General features: G+C 45.4%; 1 protein-coding gene across 1 annotated transcript in view; it reads left to right on the top strand.

The window, feature by feature from the left end:
• LOC139238019 (venom factor-like) overlaps window positions 1–16861 on the top strand; it is a 220191-nt gene that overhangs the window by 13243 nt on the left and 190087 nt on the right. Inside the window, exons 5-6 of the mRNA XM_070867416.1 lie at window positions 81–175; window positions 15877–15959. Coding sequence (XP_070723517.1) covers window positions 81–175; window positions 15877–15959 — 178 coding nt within the window. The remainder of the gene's footprint in view (window positions 1–80; window positions 176–15876; window positions 15960–16861) is intronic.

Below are 16861 nucleotides of genomic sequence, written 5' to 3'. Positions count from 1 at the left end.
GTTTATCAATGGAACATCTGGTTGTGAAAAGCACTATATAAATGCAATTCATTCTTTTTCACAGCTAATTTTTCTTTCAGAATCCACAAGATGTCATCGTGGCTCGGTCTGAAGTATTTGCCAAAGATGCTATTGGCATAACTGGAAACACCTTTAAAATACCCGAGATTGTGAAGTAAGTATAAATAATTGACACAGAAGAAACCGTGTAGTACAATTAGAGCTAGCGCTGAAGTATATTATCAAAAGATTGTCTTCATTGTTCATTGACTTGATTTGTGTTATATATGCAAGCACTCTAGTAATGACTCCATGAGGTAGGGTATTGTACTTGAACTGTTGTGACCTTAGTCCATTTATTGTGGCTCCCTGAGTGAGGACACAATGAGGTGAGCTCCCTTTTATACTTGCAGTGTTCAGGTGATCCTTAGGTCTCCACCAGTAGCACCCTCTGGTGGTACAGGTATGGTGTATACAGTGTGAAAATACATTCAGTGGTCTAAGGTTACAGTACATACATTATACATACACAACAACACTCCCCCCCCCTAAGTCTTGTGCCTCTGGCCCCCGACTTGAGTGCCCAAAGCCCTTGCACTTTGTCTTTGCTTGGAAATGGCTCTCTCCCTGTGGACCCCCATGTCCTTATTGCCACGACATTGGGAAATGGTCAGCAGTGGACGGTTGGAGGTTGTGGTGAGGGTTGTGTAAGTTTTGGGTGTGATCCATGTGTGTTCCATGGCTACATACATCCATTACGCCACCGCCCCCCCCCCATCCCCCCGGTCCCCATGCATAGACCATGTGTGTGGCTCGACATCTGCATTGACGTACATGTACAGAGAATAAAAATTAGGATTGGTTATATCGCTGTTTTTGGGTTCAACAGTAGTGGAACAAGTACATTTTACAGGTAAGGTACATACGTGGTATTACGCGTGGAGGGTGCAGGCCTCTTGCTTCCAGAACCAGGGGTCACAGTCTAAGGATAAGGGGTAAGCCATTTAGGACCGAGATGAGGAGAAACTTCTTCACCCAGAGAGTGGTGACCCTATGGAATTCTCTACCATAGAAAGTTGTTGAGGCCAATTCACTAAATATATTCAAAAAGGAGTTAGATGTAGTCCTTACTACTAGGGGGGTCAAGGGCTATGGCGAGAAAGCAGGAATGGGGTTCTGAAGTTGCATGTTCAGCCATGAACTCATTGAATGGCGGTGCAGGCTCAAAGGGCCGAATGGCCTACTCCTGCACCTATTTTCTATGTTTTCTACAGTCTTGCCCCTGGGGTGTGGGTGCAGGTAGCTGAGGACGCTTGTTCCGGAGCAACCGGACTGTGCCCCCTGCCAGCTGGGTGGGCTCGGGTTGCTCACCTGGCTGTGTCTCAAGGCCTTGGCTGTTGCTTAGTGGTGGGCAGAGCCACAGGACTGTGTGGCCTCCATGTCCGCATTTGTCAATTATATCCCTGCTGCCCTTCAGCGGTGGGGTGGGAGTCTGGTCATCCCAGGTCCCATCGTGAGGGTTGGAGGGTGCAGGCCTCTTGCTCCCTGTGCTGGCCCTGGTGGCCAGTGGGGTAGGGCCGATCTGGGGCAGGGTGTCAGTGGTGGTGCCTGTGCCGTCCATTGATCGCTGGCCCTGCAGAGTGGGTATGCTCCCACTATGTGTGTGACCACCCTCCCTGGGGCATCACATTGGTCCCGGAAGCGCAGGCTACATGATCGGGTAGCCCGCTAGATCTGGGTGCTTCCCACGGCGGGTTGCCATTGGCTTTGTTGGCATGCATGTAGAACCCGGCATCACATCTCATTTCATCATTAGCATTCATGATACATTGGCTCCAACCGCAATCAGCCGACTCAACATTGTTATTTGTCTTTACACTTTCGCATTTGTCAATTACATCACTTTCCTGTGTACTATCAGCATCTCTGTGCAAGGTTACATTTAGATACCTGCATTTGTTGATTACATCTTTTATATTAGTGTCACCGGCAGGTTTTGCCATTGTCCATTTGTACTACCAGTAGCCTGTTTCCTTCCTTGCCTGTTACTGTCCCTGCAAGCCATTTGGGACCCCTGCCATAGTTTAGTACAAACACTTTGTCCCCTATCTCATTCCATCCCCCCTCTAATTTCTGTCATGATACTCAGTCAGCTTACGGCGCTTTGCCTCAACGATTTTGTGCATGTCTGGGAGGATTAATGAGAGCCTTGTCTTTAAAGTCCTTTTCATCAACAGTTGCGCGGGGGGGGATCCCAGTCAATGAGTGCGGACGAGATCTGTATACCAGCAGCAGTCGCGACAGGCGACCCTGCAGTGTGGGACCTTGATTTTTAAGCATGCCTTGTTTAATGATTTGCACTGCTCTCTCCACCTGGCCGTTGGAGGCCGGCTTGAACGGTGCCGTCTTGACGTGCTTTATGCCGTGATCAATTATAAAATCTTGGAATTCTGCGCTGGTGAAGCATGGACCATTGTCACTGACCAATATGTCAGGGATTCCGTGCATTGCAAACATGGTTGCGAGGCTCTCCACAGTGGTGGAGGTTGTGCTCGAGTTTAAAATGGGGCATTCGATCCACTTTGAAAATGCATCTACAACTACGAGGAACATTTTGCCCATGAATGGGCCCGCATAGTCTATGTGCACCCGCGACCACGGTTTGCTAGGCCACCGGACTCAGGGGAGCCTCCCTGGGGGCATTGCTGATTTGGGCACAAATGGTACACCTTCGGACGCAGAGCTCCAAGTCCGCGTCAATACCAGGCCACCAGACGTGGGATCTGGCTATGGCCTTCATGAGAACGATCCCCAGGTGCTCGCGCTGGAGCTCCCGGACAAATGCCTCCCTGCCTCGCAGAGGCATGACTACTCAGCTGCCCCACATCAGGCAGTCAGCTTGTAGTGATAGCTCATGCATGCGCCTGTGAAAGGGTTTTAATTCCTCGGGGCAGGCATCGCGAGCCTCTGTCCAGGCATCGCAAGCCTCTGCCCAGTCACCGGTTAGGACACATCTTTTTGCTAAGGATAACATGGGGTCACTGGCCGTCCAGGCTCTGATTTGGCAAGACATCATGGGCGAACCTGTGGACTCAAAGGCATTGATTGCCATGACTATCTCACAGTCCTGTTTGTCAGACCCTTCCGTGGTCGCAAGGGGTAGCCTGCTGAGCGCGTCAGCACAGTTGTCTGTGCCTGGTCTGTGCCTTATGGTATAGTCGTAGGACGCCAGCATGAGTGCCCATCGTTGAATTCGCGCTGAGGTGTTGGCGTTTATTGCCTTGCTCTCGGATAGGAGGGACGTGAGGGGCTTGTGGTCGGTTTCTAACGCGAACTTGGCCCCGAAAAGGTATTGGTGCATCTTTTTGACACCGTACACGCACGCGAGCGACTCCTTCTCTACCATTCCGTACCCGCGCTCCGCCCGCGAAAGTGACCTGGAGGCATAAGCTATTGGTTGTAATTTGCCCGCACTATTGACATGTTGCAAAACGCACCCGACCCCATACGCTGACGCATCGCATGTGAGAACTAGCTTTTTACCTGGATCAAAGAAAGTCAAAACACTGTTGGAACACAGAAGGTTGCGTGCCTTATTGAAGGCACGTTCCTGGGCGTCCCCCCAAAACCAATCGCACCCCTTCCTGAGTAGCAAGTGGAGAGACTCCAGCAGCGTGCTTAAGTTCTGCATAAAGTTCCCAAAGTAATTGAGTAGCCCGAGAAAGGCGCGCAGTTCTGAGACATTCCTTGGCCTGGGTGCCAGGCAAATTGCTTCTGTTTTGGACTCTGTTGGGCGGATTCCATCAGCGGCAATCCTTCTGCCCAAAAATTCAACCTCGGGTGCGAGAAAAAGGCACTTGGATTTCTTGACTCGTAGGCCTACCCGATCCAACCGCTTTAGTACTTCTTCCAAATTACGGAGATGGGAGTCGGTGTCCCTGCCCGTGATAAGTATATTGTCTTGAAATACAACCGTCCCCGGGATGGACTTGAGCAGACTCTCCATGTTGCTCTGGAATATGGCAGCTGCCGACCTGATGCCGAATGGGCATCGATTGTACATGAAAAGGCCTCGATGTGTGTTGATGGTGGTGAGTAGCTTGGATTCCTCGGTCAATTCTTGCGTCATATACGCAGATGTGAGGTCTAATTTTGAGAAAAGTTTACCTCCAGGCAATGTGGCAAATAAGTCCTCTGCTCTGATCCTGTAGGGAGACTCTGTTTATGGTAGATTTGTCGTCCCCACAGATTCATACGGATCCATCAGACTTCATGACTGGGACGATGGGACTTGCCCAGTCGCTAAATTCCACAGGTGATATAATGCCTTCCCGCAGAAGCCTGTCTAGATCATGTCCAATCTTTTCCCTCATCACATAGGGTACAGCTCTGGCCTTGTGATGGACCGGTCTAGCATCCTGTGTGATGTAGATTTTGACTTTGGCCCCTTTGAAAGTGCCCACACCTGGCTGAAAGAGATGTTCAAATCGCTTTATAACTGTTGAGCAGGAGGTCCGTTCCTCTAATGACATGGCATGGACATCATCCCATTTCCAGTTTAGTTTTGCCAGCCAGCTTCTCCCCAGCAGCGCTGGGGGGTCTCCGGGGACAATCTACAGGGTAAGTCGGTTCACTGTCCCTTTGTGTGTGACCGAGAGCATGGCGCTGGCGAGGACTGGTACAATTTCTTTGGTATAGGTCCTTAGTTTGGTGTCGACCCTTGTGAGTTTTGGTCTGTCTCTTATGCGGCCACAGTTGTTTAAATTGTTGAGCGCCCATGAGAGATTGACTCGCTTCCGTATCCAGCTCCATGTTGACAGATATCCCATTGAGTAGTACTCTCATCATTATAGGAGGCGTCCTGTTGTAGGAGCAGCGCCCATTGATCGTGTTGACCCGCTGTACCTCAGTGTCCCGGGTACTGTCCCGGGGACCGTCTTCTGGTCCACTTTCCGACCCATCCAATTCGTATACCAGCCGAGCTGCCATTTTTTTGCAAATGCGGACCAAATGCCTTGTATATTCACAGTTCCTGCCAACAGCCTGCTGAAATAGACATCCCCCTGACGAGTGCCCACCCCCACACCTCCAGCACAGACTGCTTGCAAAGAATGAGCTGCGTTTGGCTGATCTCTCTTGAGCTTCTCTCAGTTTGTAGTTGATTGCTCGCATTGTGGGTTGATGAGGTGTGAACGGCCATTCCTGTGGCCCTTGATGGCTTCTGCCTGGTGTCGAGAGCCTGTTCTCCCGGTTTTGTCTATGTGTGGGGGTAGCAGCTTGTTTAGTGCTGTGAACTTCTTGTTCCGATATTTCGTTCGTTGTTGTACCTGCATTGTAAATCAACCTCGTTTCTTCTTCCCCTACCAAGAATGTCTGTGCAACCAGCGCTGCTGCCTCTAAGGTCGAGTTCTTGGTCTCTATGAGCTTTCGGAATATGCCTGCGTGGCCTATTCCTTCAATGAAAAAGTCTCTCCTCAGTTCATCGAAGAACTCACATAAACTAGCCAACCTCTGAAGTTCCACCACGATGTCGGGTATGCTCTGGCCCACACAGCATCTGTAGTTGTAGAATCTGTGTCTGACCATGTGTAGACTGCTCGCTGGCTTCAGGTGGTCTCTTACCAGTGTGCTCAATTCTTCAAACGACTTGCTTGCTGGTTTCTCGGGTGCCAGCAGATCCTTCATTAAAGCATATGTTTTCGAGCCACAGCTGATCAAGAGATGGGCTCTTCTCTTATCTGCTTTGTCGTCTCCTAACCAGTCTTTGGTTACAAAGCTTTGCTGGAGCCTTTCTATAAAGTCCTCCCAATTTTCTCCAGCATTGTACTTTTCATCTGATCCGTTGTTCGCCATTCTGTGGATTCTGTAATCCCGTAACTCGTCGCCACTGTAAAGTCCTGTCCCCTGAGTACAGATTCACACGAGGCATGTCGTGAAGTCAAGGTCACTCTGGACCTGCACCTTTATTTCACAGCTCTGGAATGCTGCACTTGCCTGAGACCTGTCCTTATATACTGTCTCTTGCAAGTGCACCCCTGGTGGTAAGGTATGCTGGTGGTTACAGGTCATATCTTACTACAATCATGTATAGCATGTTAGGATCCAGTTATATATAATAATGTAAGATACATGACAATTCTAATATCAAAGATGTCCCTCAGTGCTTTGGTGAGGTGATCGTCAAAATCACAGGGTGCAGTCAATCATCTCAGGTCTGCAGCATATTTTGCAATTTCTTGGCCTTCGAGCCGCCGGTAGGTGTAGAACCGGTGTCTGGCTGTGAGGATGCTCTCTTTATGTTTGAGCTGTTCCTGTATTATTGTTACGAGCTTCGCGTACGTTTTGGTTGTTGTCTTCGCTGGGGCAAGCAGGTCTCTGACGAGGCCATGGACAGTGGGTCCACAACTGCTGAGCAGGATGGCTCTGCGCTTATCAGCTAGCGAGGTCGGTGTGTCTCCAGCCAGGTCGTTCGTGATGAAGAAGTGTTCGAGCCTCGCCACAAAAGCATCCCAATCTTCTCCATCTGCGAATTGTTGAAAGTTGCTTAGGTTAGCCATGTTGCGTGTGGAAATTCGTAATCTCGTCGCCAGTTGTTATGTATGCAAGCACTCTAGTAATGACTCCACGAGGTAGGGTATTGTACTTGAACTGTTGTGACCTTAGTCCATTTATTGTAGCTCCCTGAGTGTGGACACAATGAGGTGAGCTCCCTTTTATACTTGGTTACCTGCAGTGTGCAGGTGACCCTTCGGTCTAGCACCCTCTGGTGGTACAGGTATGGTGTATACAATGTGAAGATACATTCAGTGGTCTAATGTTATAGTACATACATTATACATACACAACAGTTTGGAGTTCAGAACTTTTTCGCAACATTGACAAATACAAGAGGCATTAAATGATGCAGTCGGTGAAATTCCTGTCTTAGTTAATTTTAATGAAAATGTAGATGTGAGTAAATGGTATTCTTTCAAGATATACTCATGCCTACTTTTTTGAAAAAGTTAGCATTAGTGGGAAATTTATCTTATGTTGAATTCTCTTGAAGATTGGTGTGATGAAAGATTTATTTTTCTCAAAATGCTTCTGGTGTTAAAACTGAAATTTGGTTGTGGCAGTTTTCACTGTGTGTGGAATGGACTCTACGGCCGGAATTTTACCAGCGCTGAGAGGACGGGATCGGAGGCGGGTCAGCTGTGAAATTTGAAATGATTGACAGCGGGTCGGTACCCAACACCAGCATCACCAGGCACACCAGCAGCATCAACAACAACACCAACCTTCTCCGCAATCAACTGATGCTGCACAGCACACAGCATCAGCACCTGACCACATTGCTGCCAGGGATGGCCACATCATGGCCAAATTTACTTCACTTGACACTGAACACCCTGGCTGCCACATGATACACCCCACACCAACACCATAAAGCATCCCGACAATGCCAAAGCCATTTCTTTCATACTCATCACCATTGCAGGGATACCCTTATGTCTCACCGTTCACTGCAACTCACTAAGCCATTTCCAAAGGTGCACACAAATCTGTCCAAGAAAGCAAAATGTTGAAAATAAAAATTTCAATGTTTGACAACACATTAACGGAAACTTTACATGGACATTGGCTAAAATACCCAAGTGACTACCCTTGTGTGTTGTTAGTTTTAAGCTTGCACTAGGATGAGTGTGGGGGGTGTTTAATGAGATTGGATGTGATAATGTAGATAAAGAGAGAGAGGGATGGGTGGAGGTGCAAGTGCAAGGTATGTTGGTGTGAGCAAGAATGTGCAGGAGTAGGGGTAGGAAAGGCAGAGTGATAAGGATGTGATGAGTGGCACAGCAGGATGAGGTTGAGTGTGGCTTTGCAGTAACATTTCGTGATCTACTGAGATAATTGAAAGATTTGTGCCACTGCAGCCTGGTCCTCCTGATGACATCCCTGCTTGTGCCCTCCTGTGCAATGTGCAACCAGGCTGCGTTGGTGTCCTGGGGAAGTCTCTTCTGCCCATTAGAAAGATGAGAACCTCCCTGCGTGCTGTTGGGAGCCATGCACCTCTCTGCAGTGTTTGTCAGTGTTTTCAGCACCTCAATACTGTAGAATACTGACAGCACAACTGTCAAAATCACCGTGGACACTGTCCCTTCAAGGAAACCGTTGATGACGCGTCATCAAATGATGTCATCAGTCCCGCTTCCTTTTAATTGGCCGGGAACCTCACTGGACTGGCTTAACAAGCCCAATCATCATAAGATCACTTGAACAGAGTGGGCTGGAGCCGACAGTGTGCTGGGACCTCGCTACAGACCTAATCTGCACCGAAATCGCCTTAGTAGGCGAAATCGCGGCCTGCAGTACAAAATAATTTGATCAATTGACACTACAGTACAAAACAATTTGATTAATTCATTGGACAACCTTACTCCTGATTCAGAAATGGAAATACGGAGTGCATCCTTGGTTGCATTTCTTAATTTTGGATTGCAATACTTTTATACTAATCTTAAAGGTTTCAGACTGCAATTTCATGGAAGTTTGGCAAAAAGTTTTCCTAGAATAACACATTGATAACAAGCAGAGGAGGTCTTTTAAAGTTCTTTGCATCCATATGAATGATGTGTTCACACGTGCACATTTTATTGAAGCCTCATGCTGTGTTTCTCAGACTGATTTAGCTGTAGCCACTCTGATTCTAGTGTGAACTAGAACAAGATAACCGTTCTAAGCATTTATAAGCCAGGCAAAGGGTGGTACTGCATAATGCAATTATGGACTCACCATTTCCACCACTCATACCCGTTATGCTATATATATTTCAAAGTGATGTTGTACCAAATCCAAAAAGTAGTCTGAGAGCACTTTAAATCTATCTTGTGTAATAACCTTTTATGTGGCACCTTATCGAATACCTTTTGGAAATCCAAATATAAGTCAGCCACTGGTTCCCCTTTATCTACCCTGCAAGGTACAACCTCAAAAAACTCTTAATAAATTTGATAAACACATTTTCCCTTTTTTAAAACCATGTTGTCTCTGCCTAATCATGTTATGTCTAAGTGCCCTGATACCACTTCCTTAACAATGGATTCCAGCATTTTCCCGACGACTGATGTCAGGCTAACTGGCCTGTAGTTCCCTCCTTGAATAGCGGTGTTACATTTGCTATCTTCCAATCTCCTGGGGCCATCTAGAATCTAGAGAATTTTGGAAGATCAAAACCAATGCATCCAGTATCTCTGCAGCCACCTTTTTTAGAACCCGAGGATGTAGGCCATCATGTCCAGGGGATTTGTCGGCATTTAGTCCCATTAGTTTCTCAAGTTTTTTTTCTCTACGAATATTAATTACGTTAAGTTCCTCACCCCCATTAGATCCTTGGTTCCCCAACATTTTTGGTATGCTTTTTGTGTGTTCGACAAAATAATTGCTTAACGTTTCTGCCATTTCCTCATCCCCATAATAATTTCCCCGGTCTCAGTCTCGAAGGGACCAACATTTACATTTGCTACTCTCTTTTTACATACTTGTAGAAGCTCTTACCATCTGTTTTAAAACATTTTTTGCTAGTTTTCTGTCATTCTATTTTTTCCCCTTTTAATCAATTTTTTGGTCATCATTTGTTGGTTTCTAAAACTCTCCCAATTCTCAGGTTACTACTATTCTTTGCAACATTATAAACTCGTTCTTTCTATCTAATGCTATCCTTAACTTCTTTAGTTAGCCACGGATGGATCACGTTTCCCTTGGAGTTTTTGTTAAATTATGAGATATTTCTTTAAATGCTAGCCACTGCTTATCTACCGCCATACCTTTTGATCAACTTTTGCCCTCATACCTATGTAATTGGCTTTATTTAAGTTTAAGACTCTAGTTTCGGACATAGGCAAGTCACTCTCAAACTTGGAGTACTGCGTGCAGTTTTGATTTCCATATTTACGAAAGGATATAGTTGCTTTAGAGGCAGTTCAGAAAAGATTCACTCGGTTGATTCTGGGGATGAGAGGGTTGAATTATGAGGAAAGGTTGAGTAGGTTGGGCCTCTAATCATTGGAATTCAGAAGAATGAGAGGTGACCTTATCGAAACGTATCAGATTATGAGGGGGCTTGACCGGGTGGATGCAGAGAGGATGTTTCCACTGATGGGGGAGACTAGAACTAGAGGGCATGATCTTAGAATAAGGGGCCGCCCATTTAAAACAGAGATGAGGAGAAATTTCTTCTCTCTGTAAATCTGTGGAATTCGCTGCCTCAGAGAGCTGTGGAAGCTGAGACATTGAATACATTTAAGACGGGAACAGACAGTTTCTTAAACGATAAGGGGTTATGGGGAGCGAGCGGGGAAGTGGAGCTGAGTCCATGATCAGATCAGCCTTGATCTTATTGAATGGCGAAGCAGGTTCGAGGGGCTGTTTTTCTTATGTTCTTATGTTAATGTGAAATTCTATCATATTATCACTCTGCCCCAGAGGATCCTTTACTATGTGATTGCAAATTAACCCTGTCTCATTACACAATACAAGATCTAAAATAGCCTGTTCCCTGGTTGGTTCCATGGCTTACTGTTCTCGGAAAACTGCCCGAATGCATTCCATGAACTCGTCCTCCAGACGACCTTTGGCAATTTGATTTGTCCAGTCTGTATGAAGATTAAAGTCCCCCATGATTATTGCATTACCTTGGTTACAAGCTCCTACTATTGCTTGATTAATATTCTGTCCAATGGTATAGCTACTGTTAGGGGGGCTATATACTACTCCCACCAGTGTCTCTGCCCCTTATTATTCCTTATCTCCACCCATACTGATTCTATTTCCTGATCTTCCGAGCCGAGATCCTTTCTCTCTACTATCCTTGTGCCATTCTTTATTATCAGGGCTACCCGCCCCCCCGTCCCCTCACTCACCTTTTCCATTTTGCCTGTCTTTTCGAAATATCAAGTACCCTGGAAATTTAGTTCCCATCCATGGTCACCTTGCAATCATGTCTCTGTAATGGCTATTAGATCAATCCCATTTATCTCTATTTGTACCACTAGTTTGTCTATCTTGTTATGAATGCTTTGTGCATTCAGGTAAAGAGCCTGTAATTTACATTTTTCTTTTACATTTTATTGTTTGGCATTGTCTGAAGATTTAAACAAAACCTGAGGACACTTAATTTTATCTAGAACTTCATAGAAACATAGAAAATTGGTGCAGGAGTAGGCCCTTCGGCCCTTTGAGCCTGCACCACCATTCAATATGATTATGGCTGATCATGGAACTTTAATACCCCATTCCTGCTTTCTCTCCATACCCCCTGATCCCTTTAGCCATAAGGGCCACATCTAACTCCACTTTGAATATATCTAACGAACTGGCCTCAACAACTTTCTGTAGTAGAGAATTCCACAGGTTCACAATTCTCTGAGTGAAGAAGTTTTGCCTCATCTCGGTCCTAAATGGCTTACCCCTTATCCTTAGACTGTGACCCCTGGTTCTGGACTTCCCCAACATCGGGAACATTCTTCCTGCATCTAACCTGTCCAATCCGTCAGAATTTTATATGTTTCTATGAGATCCCCTCTCATTCTTCTAAATTCCAGTGAATATAAGCCTAGTCGATCCAGTCTTACTTCATATGTCAGTCATGCCATCCCGGGAATTAGTCTAGTGAACCTTCGCAGCACTCCTTCAATAGCAAGAACGTCCTTCCTCAGATTAGGAGACCAAAACTGTACACAATATTCAAGGTGTGGCCTCACCAAGGCCCTGTACAACTGCAGTAAGACCTCCCTGCTCCTATACTCAAATCTCCTCGCTATGAAGGCCAACATGCCATTTGCCTTCTTCACCGCCTGCTGTACCTGTATGCCAACTTACAATGACTGATGTACCATGACACCCAGGTCTCGTTGCACCTCCCCTTTTCCTAATCTGTCATCATTCAAATAATCTGCCTTCCTGTTTTTGCCGCAAAAGTGGATAGCCTCACATTTATCCACATTATACTGCATCTGCCATGCATTTGCCCACTCACCTAACCTGTCCAAGTCACCCTGCAGCTTCTTAGCGTCCTCCTCACAGCTCACACTGCCACCCAGCTTAGTGTCATCTGCAAACTTGGAGATATTACATTCAATTCCTTTGTCTAAATCATTAATGTATATTGTGAATAGCTGGGGTCCCAGCACTGAAACTTGCGGTACCCCACTAGTCACTGCCGGCCATTCTGAAAAGGACCTGTTTATCCGACTCTTTGCTTCCTGTCTTCTAACCAGTTCTCTATCCACGTCAATACATTACCCCCAATACCAGGTGCTTTAATTTTGTATACTAATCTCTTGTGTGGGACCTTGTCAAAAGCCTTTTGACAGTCCAAATACACCACATCCACTGGTTCTCCCCTGACCACACTACTAGTTACATCCTCAAAAAATTCGAGAAGGTTTGTCAAGCATGATTTCCCTTTCATAAATCCATGCTGACTTGGACCGATCCTGCCACTGCTTTCCAAATACGCTGCTATTACATCTTTAATAATTGATTCTAACATTTTCCCCACTACTGATGTCAGGCTAATCGGCCTATAATTCCTTGTTTTCTCTCTCCCTCCTTTTTTAAAAAGTGGGGTTACATTAGCTACCCTCCAATCCATAGGAACGGATGCAGAGTCTATAGAATGGTATAAAATGACCACCAATGCATCCGCTATTTCTAGGACCACTTCATTAAGTACTCTAGGATGCAGACTCTCAGGCCCTGGGGATTTATTGGCCTTTAATTCCATCAATTTCCCGAACACCATTTCCTGAATAATAGGGATTTCCTTCATTTCCTCCTTCTCGCTAGACCCTTAGTCCCCTAGTATTTACGGAAGGTTATTTGTGTCTTTCTTAGTGAAGACAGAACCGAAGTATTTGTTCAATTTGTCTGCCATTGCTTTGTTTTTCATTATAAATTCACCTGATTCTGACTGCAAGAGACCTACATTTGTCTTCACTAATCTTTTTCTCTTCACATATCTATAGAAGCTTTTGCAGTCAGTTTCTATGTTGCCTGCAAGTTTACTCTCAGACTTTATTTTCCCCCTCTTAATTAAACCCTTTGTCCTCTTCTGCTGAATTCTAAATTTCTCCCAGTTTTCAGGTTTGCTGCTTTTTCTGGCCAATTTATATGCCTCTTCCTTGGATTTAACACTATCCCTGATTTCCCTTGTTAGCCACGGTTGAGCCACCTTCCAAGTTTTATTTTTACTCCAGATCGGGATGTACAATTGTTGAAGTTCATCCATGTGATCTTTAAATGTCTGCTATTGCCTATCCACCGTCAAACCTTTAAGTATCATTTGCAAGTCTATCCTAGCCAATTCACGTGTCATTCCATCGTAGTTACCTTTCTTTAAGTCTAGTTTCTGAATTAACGTGTCACTCTCCATCTTAATGAAGAATTCTACCATATTATGGTCACTCTTCCCCAAGGAGCCTCGCACAACAAGATTGCTAATTAATCCTCTCTCGTTATACAACACCCAGTCTAGGATGGCCAGCTCTCTAGTTGGTTCCTCGACATATTGGTCCAGAAAACCATTCCTTATACACTCCAGGAAATCCTCCACCAACCGTATTGCTACCAGTTTGGTTAGCCAAGTCTATATGTAGATTAAAGTCACCCATGATAACTGCTGTATCTTTATTGCATGCATCCCTAATTTCCTGTTTGATGCCATCCCCAACCTTACTACTATTGTTTGGTGGTCTGTACACAACTCCCACTAGCGTTTTCTGCCCTTTGGTGTTCTGCAGCTCTACCCATACAGATTCCACATCATCCAAGCTAATGTCCTTCCTTGCTATTGCGTTTATCTCCTCTTTAACCAGTAACGCTACCCCCCACCTCCTTTTCCTTTCTGTCTATTCTTCCTGAATATTGAATACCCCTGGATGTTGGTCACCCTGGAGCCATGCCTCCGTAATCCCAATTACATCATATCTATTAACAGCTTTCTGCGCAGTTAATTCATCCACCTTATTACGAATGCTCCTCGCATTGAGACACAGAGCCTTCAGGCTTGTTTTTTCAACACTCTGTCGTTTTAGAATCATGTTGTAATGTGGCCCTTTTTGATTTTGCCTTTGATTTCTCTGCCCTCCACTTTTCCTTATCTCCTTTCTACCTTTTGCTTCTGCCCCCATTTTACTTCCCTCTCTCTCCATGCATAGATTCCCATCCCCCTGCCATATTAGTTTAAACCCTCTCCAACAGCACTAGCAAACACTCCACCTTGGACAACAGTTTCAGTCCTGCCCAGGTGCAGACCGTCCGGTTTATACTGGTTCTACCTCCCCCAGAACTGGTTCCAATGTCCCAGGAATTTGCATCCCTCCCTCTTGCACCATTCCACAAGTCACATATTCATCTTAACTATCCTGCTATTTCTACTCTGGCTAGCATGTGGCACTGGTAGCAGTCCGAGATTACTACCTTTAAGGTCCTACGTTTTAATTTAACTCCTAGCTCTCTAAATTCAGCTTGTAGGACCTCATCCTGTTTTTTTACCTATATCATTGGTACCTATGCACGACGACAACTGGCTGTTCACTCTCCCCCTCCAGAATGCCCTGCAGCCGCTCCGCGACATCCTTGACCCTTGCACCAGAGAGGCAACATACCATCCTGGAGTCGTGATTGCGGCCGCAGAAACTCCTATCTATTCCCCTTACAATATAATCCCCTGGGAATAGCTTTTAATTAAAAAAGATTCATAGGGGTCAAGTTTCAGACCCCCACTAGAACGGTGCACATCAATTTGTAGAACTGAAAAAGCCCAAAATACTTACCTCGCGATTTTCCGATATCTGTAGGCTCGTTTCCAGCTCGGCGCGGCGCAGTGGGAGCTGCTGGGGGCGGAGCTATAGCCCTGCGCCAAAAACAGTGCCGGCAGTTGCACGCATGCACAGGAGCTCCTGGCCCTCCCAGCGCATCCTGTCTCCGGGTGACAACCCTATCCCTGGCCGAAGGGATGTCGCCCCTATCCTGGGCCAGACAGCCCTTACCTCGCCGACGGCGGGGCCTGCCTGTCCGGCATCTCGCTGGGGGCGGGCCCTGCCCGAAGTCCTCGGCGTTGCCGGCGGGCCCCGCCCGAAATGCTGGTCGCCGGCACGGCCCGCGCGAGGTGATGGTCGTTGGCGCGGTCCGCCCGAAGTGATGGTCGGCAGCGGAGACCGGCATCTGGCGGTGGGAGCGGGGTGGGGTGCTTTCCCAGCGCTGTTGGAGGGCTCCTGGTGCTGCAGTAGGTGAGTAGAAACTTAATTTTTTTATTTATTGATTGAATTGTTATTATTTTTAATTTTTTTATTTTTTTTGTTTGAATTTTTAATTTTTTTAAAATTAATTTTTTTTGGATTTCTTTATTGGTTGATTTATTGATTTATTTATCATTTATTATTGATGATGGCTCTTTATTTGTAAAAGTGAAGTGTTTAATGCTTGTAAACTTCCCTCCACCCCCGCCCCCATCTCTCGTTCCCTGCGCCTAATTTATAAAGTGTAGGCTAGGTTTTTCTGAGCGTACAAAAATCTGCACTTACTCCATGCTAAGTTAGTTTGGCGTAAGTTTTCGCTGCCTAAACTTGCAAAACAGGTATAAGTGGCTGGACACGCCCCCTTTTGAAAAAAACTTCTAAAATGAAACTATTCTAACTCACTAGAACTGGAGCAAACTAAATGCCGAGAATTGCAATTTCTAAGATGCTCCATTCTAAACTAATTGCTCCAAAAAAATAGGAGCAAGTCAGGCCGAAACTTGAGCCCATAAATAGTAATTGTTCATAGAGTTGACATATATAATATATAAAGCAATGGTTTTAAATTAAATTACTTAACTGATATATTTTCCAGTATTGGAGTATGGAAGATTGTTACAAGTTACAAAGAGGCCAACTTTGTGAATTACACAACTGAATTTGAAGTCAAGGAATATGGTGAGGAAAACATAATAGTCTACTATTTCTCTGTCCTAGCTGGTTTCATTGAAATGTAAATTAAACATAAAACTTTTCTCGGGATAGTTTTAAATAAATTGGTAGAAAGGTTACAGTTTGTTAATCTGGGGCATCCACTTTGTTTCTCATAGTTGTATTTCTGTGAAACTTACTGCAGAATATTTTAGTACTGTTATTCTAATTTGACATGTATTGTTTTTTGGTTAGACATCAATATTTGGTTCTATTGTTAATCTAGCAGTGGATCGCTCCCGCCCCCATTCCCCAAGGTGATGCTCACAGGTAGTCTCAGGTAGCAGCATGGTTGTGATGTTTAACCGACATCCCCACTCAACTCAGGAAACCATAGTTCTCTCACTGTGACCCAAGTGATGGCCCCATCAACTCTGAGAAACACAATGAGAGATCAAGTTTGTCATCTTCCTGTGCCTGTGATATTGCTGTAACATATGTGTAACGTGAAATTTTGGGTCTCTCCAATATGCGCAGATTTCCATTGTCTAACAAATCTCCACTATTGTGGATAATGGAGGTTAAACACTTCACAGGACTTTTGCATGATTAGGAATATAGGAACAGGAGTAGGCCTCAAGCCTGTTCTGCCATTCAGTTAGATCGTGGCTGATCTGTACCTTAATTCCATTTACTCATCTTAGAGGGAATTTTAACCTAAAAAAAACAGGTGGGTTGGGACGTGGGTATAGTGAAAGTGTTAAAATCTGAATCCCGACCTCAACCCACCCACTTCCGATTTTAACGGCGCCAGGATGAGGTTGGGCTGCCAGGAGGCGGGTCGTCTATTTAAATATAATGAGGATGAAAGCCTCTTTAATCTCCATTTTGTATTTAAATTCAACTGGTTGGGTTATGCACCTCAATCA

Source organism: Pristiophorus japonicus, chromosome 24, assembly GCF_044704955.1.
Source record: "Pristiophorus japonicus isolate sPriJap1 chromosome 24, sPriJap1.hap1, whole genome shotgun sequence".
NCBI lineage: Eukaryota > Metazoa > Chordata > Chondrichthyes > Pristiophoridae > Pristiophorus > Pristiophorus japonicus.
The sequence above is the reverse complement of the archived record's forward strand: the minus strand, read 5'-3'. Positions and strand labels throughout refer to the sequence as shown.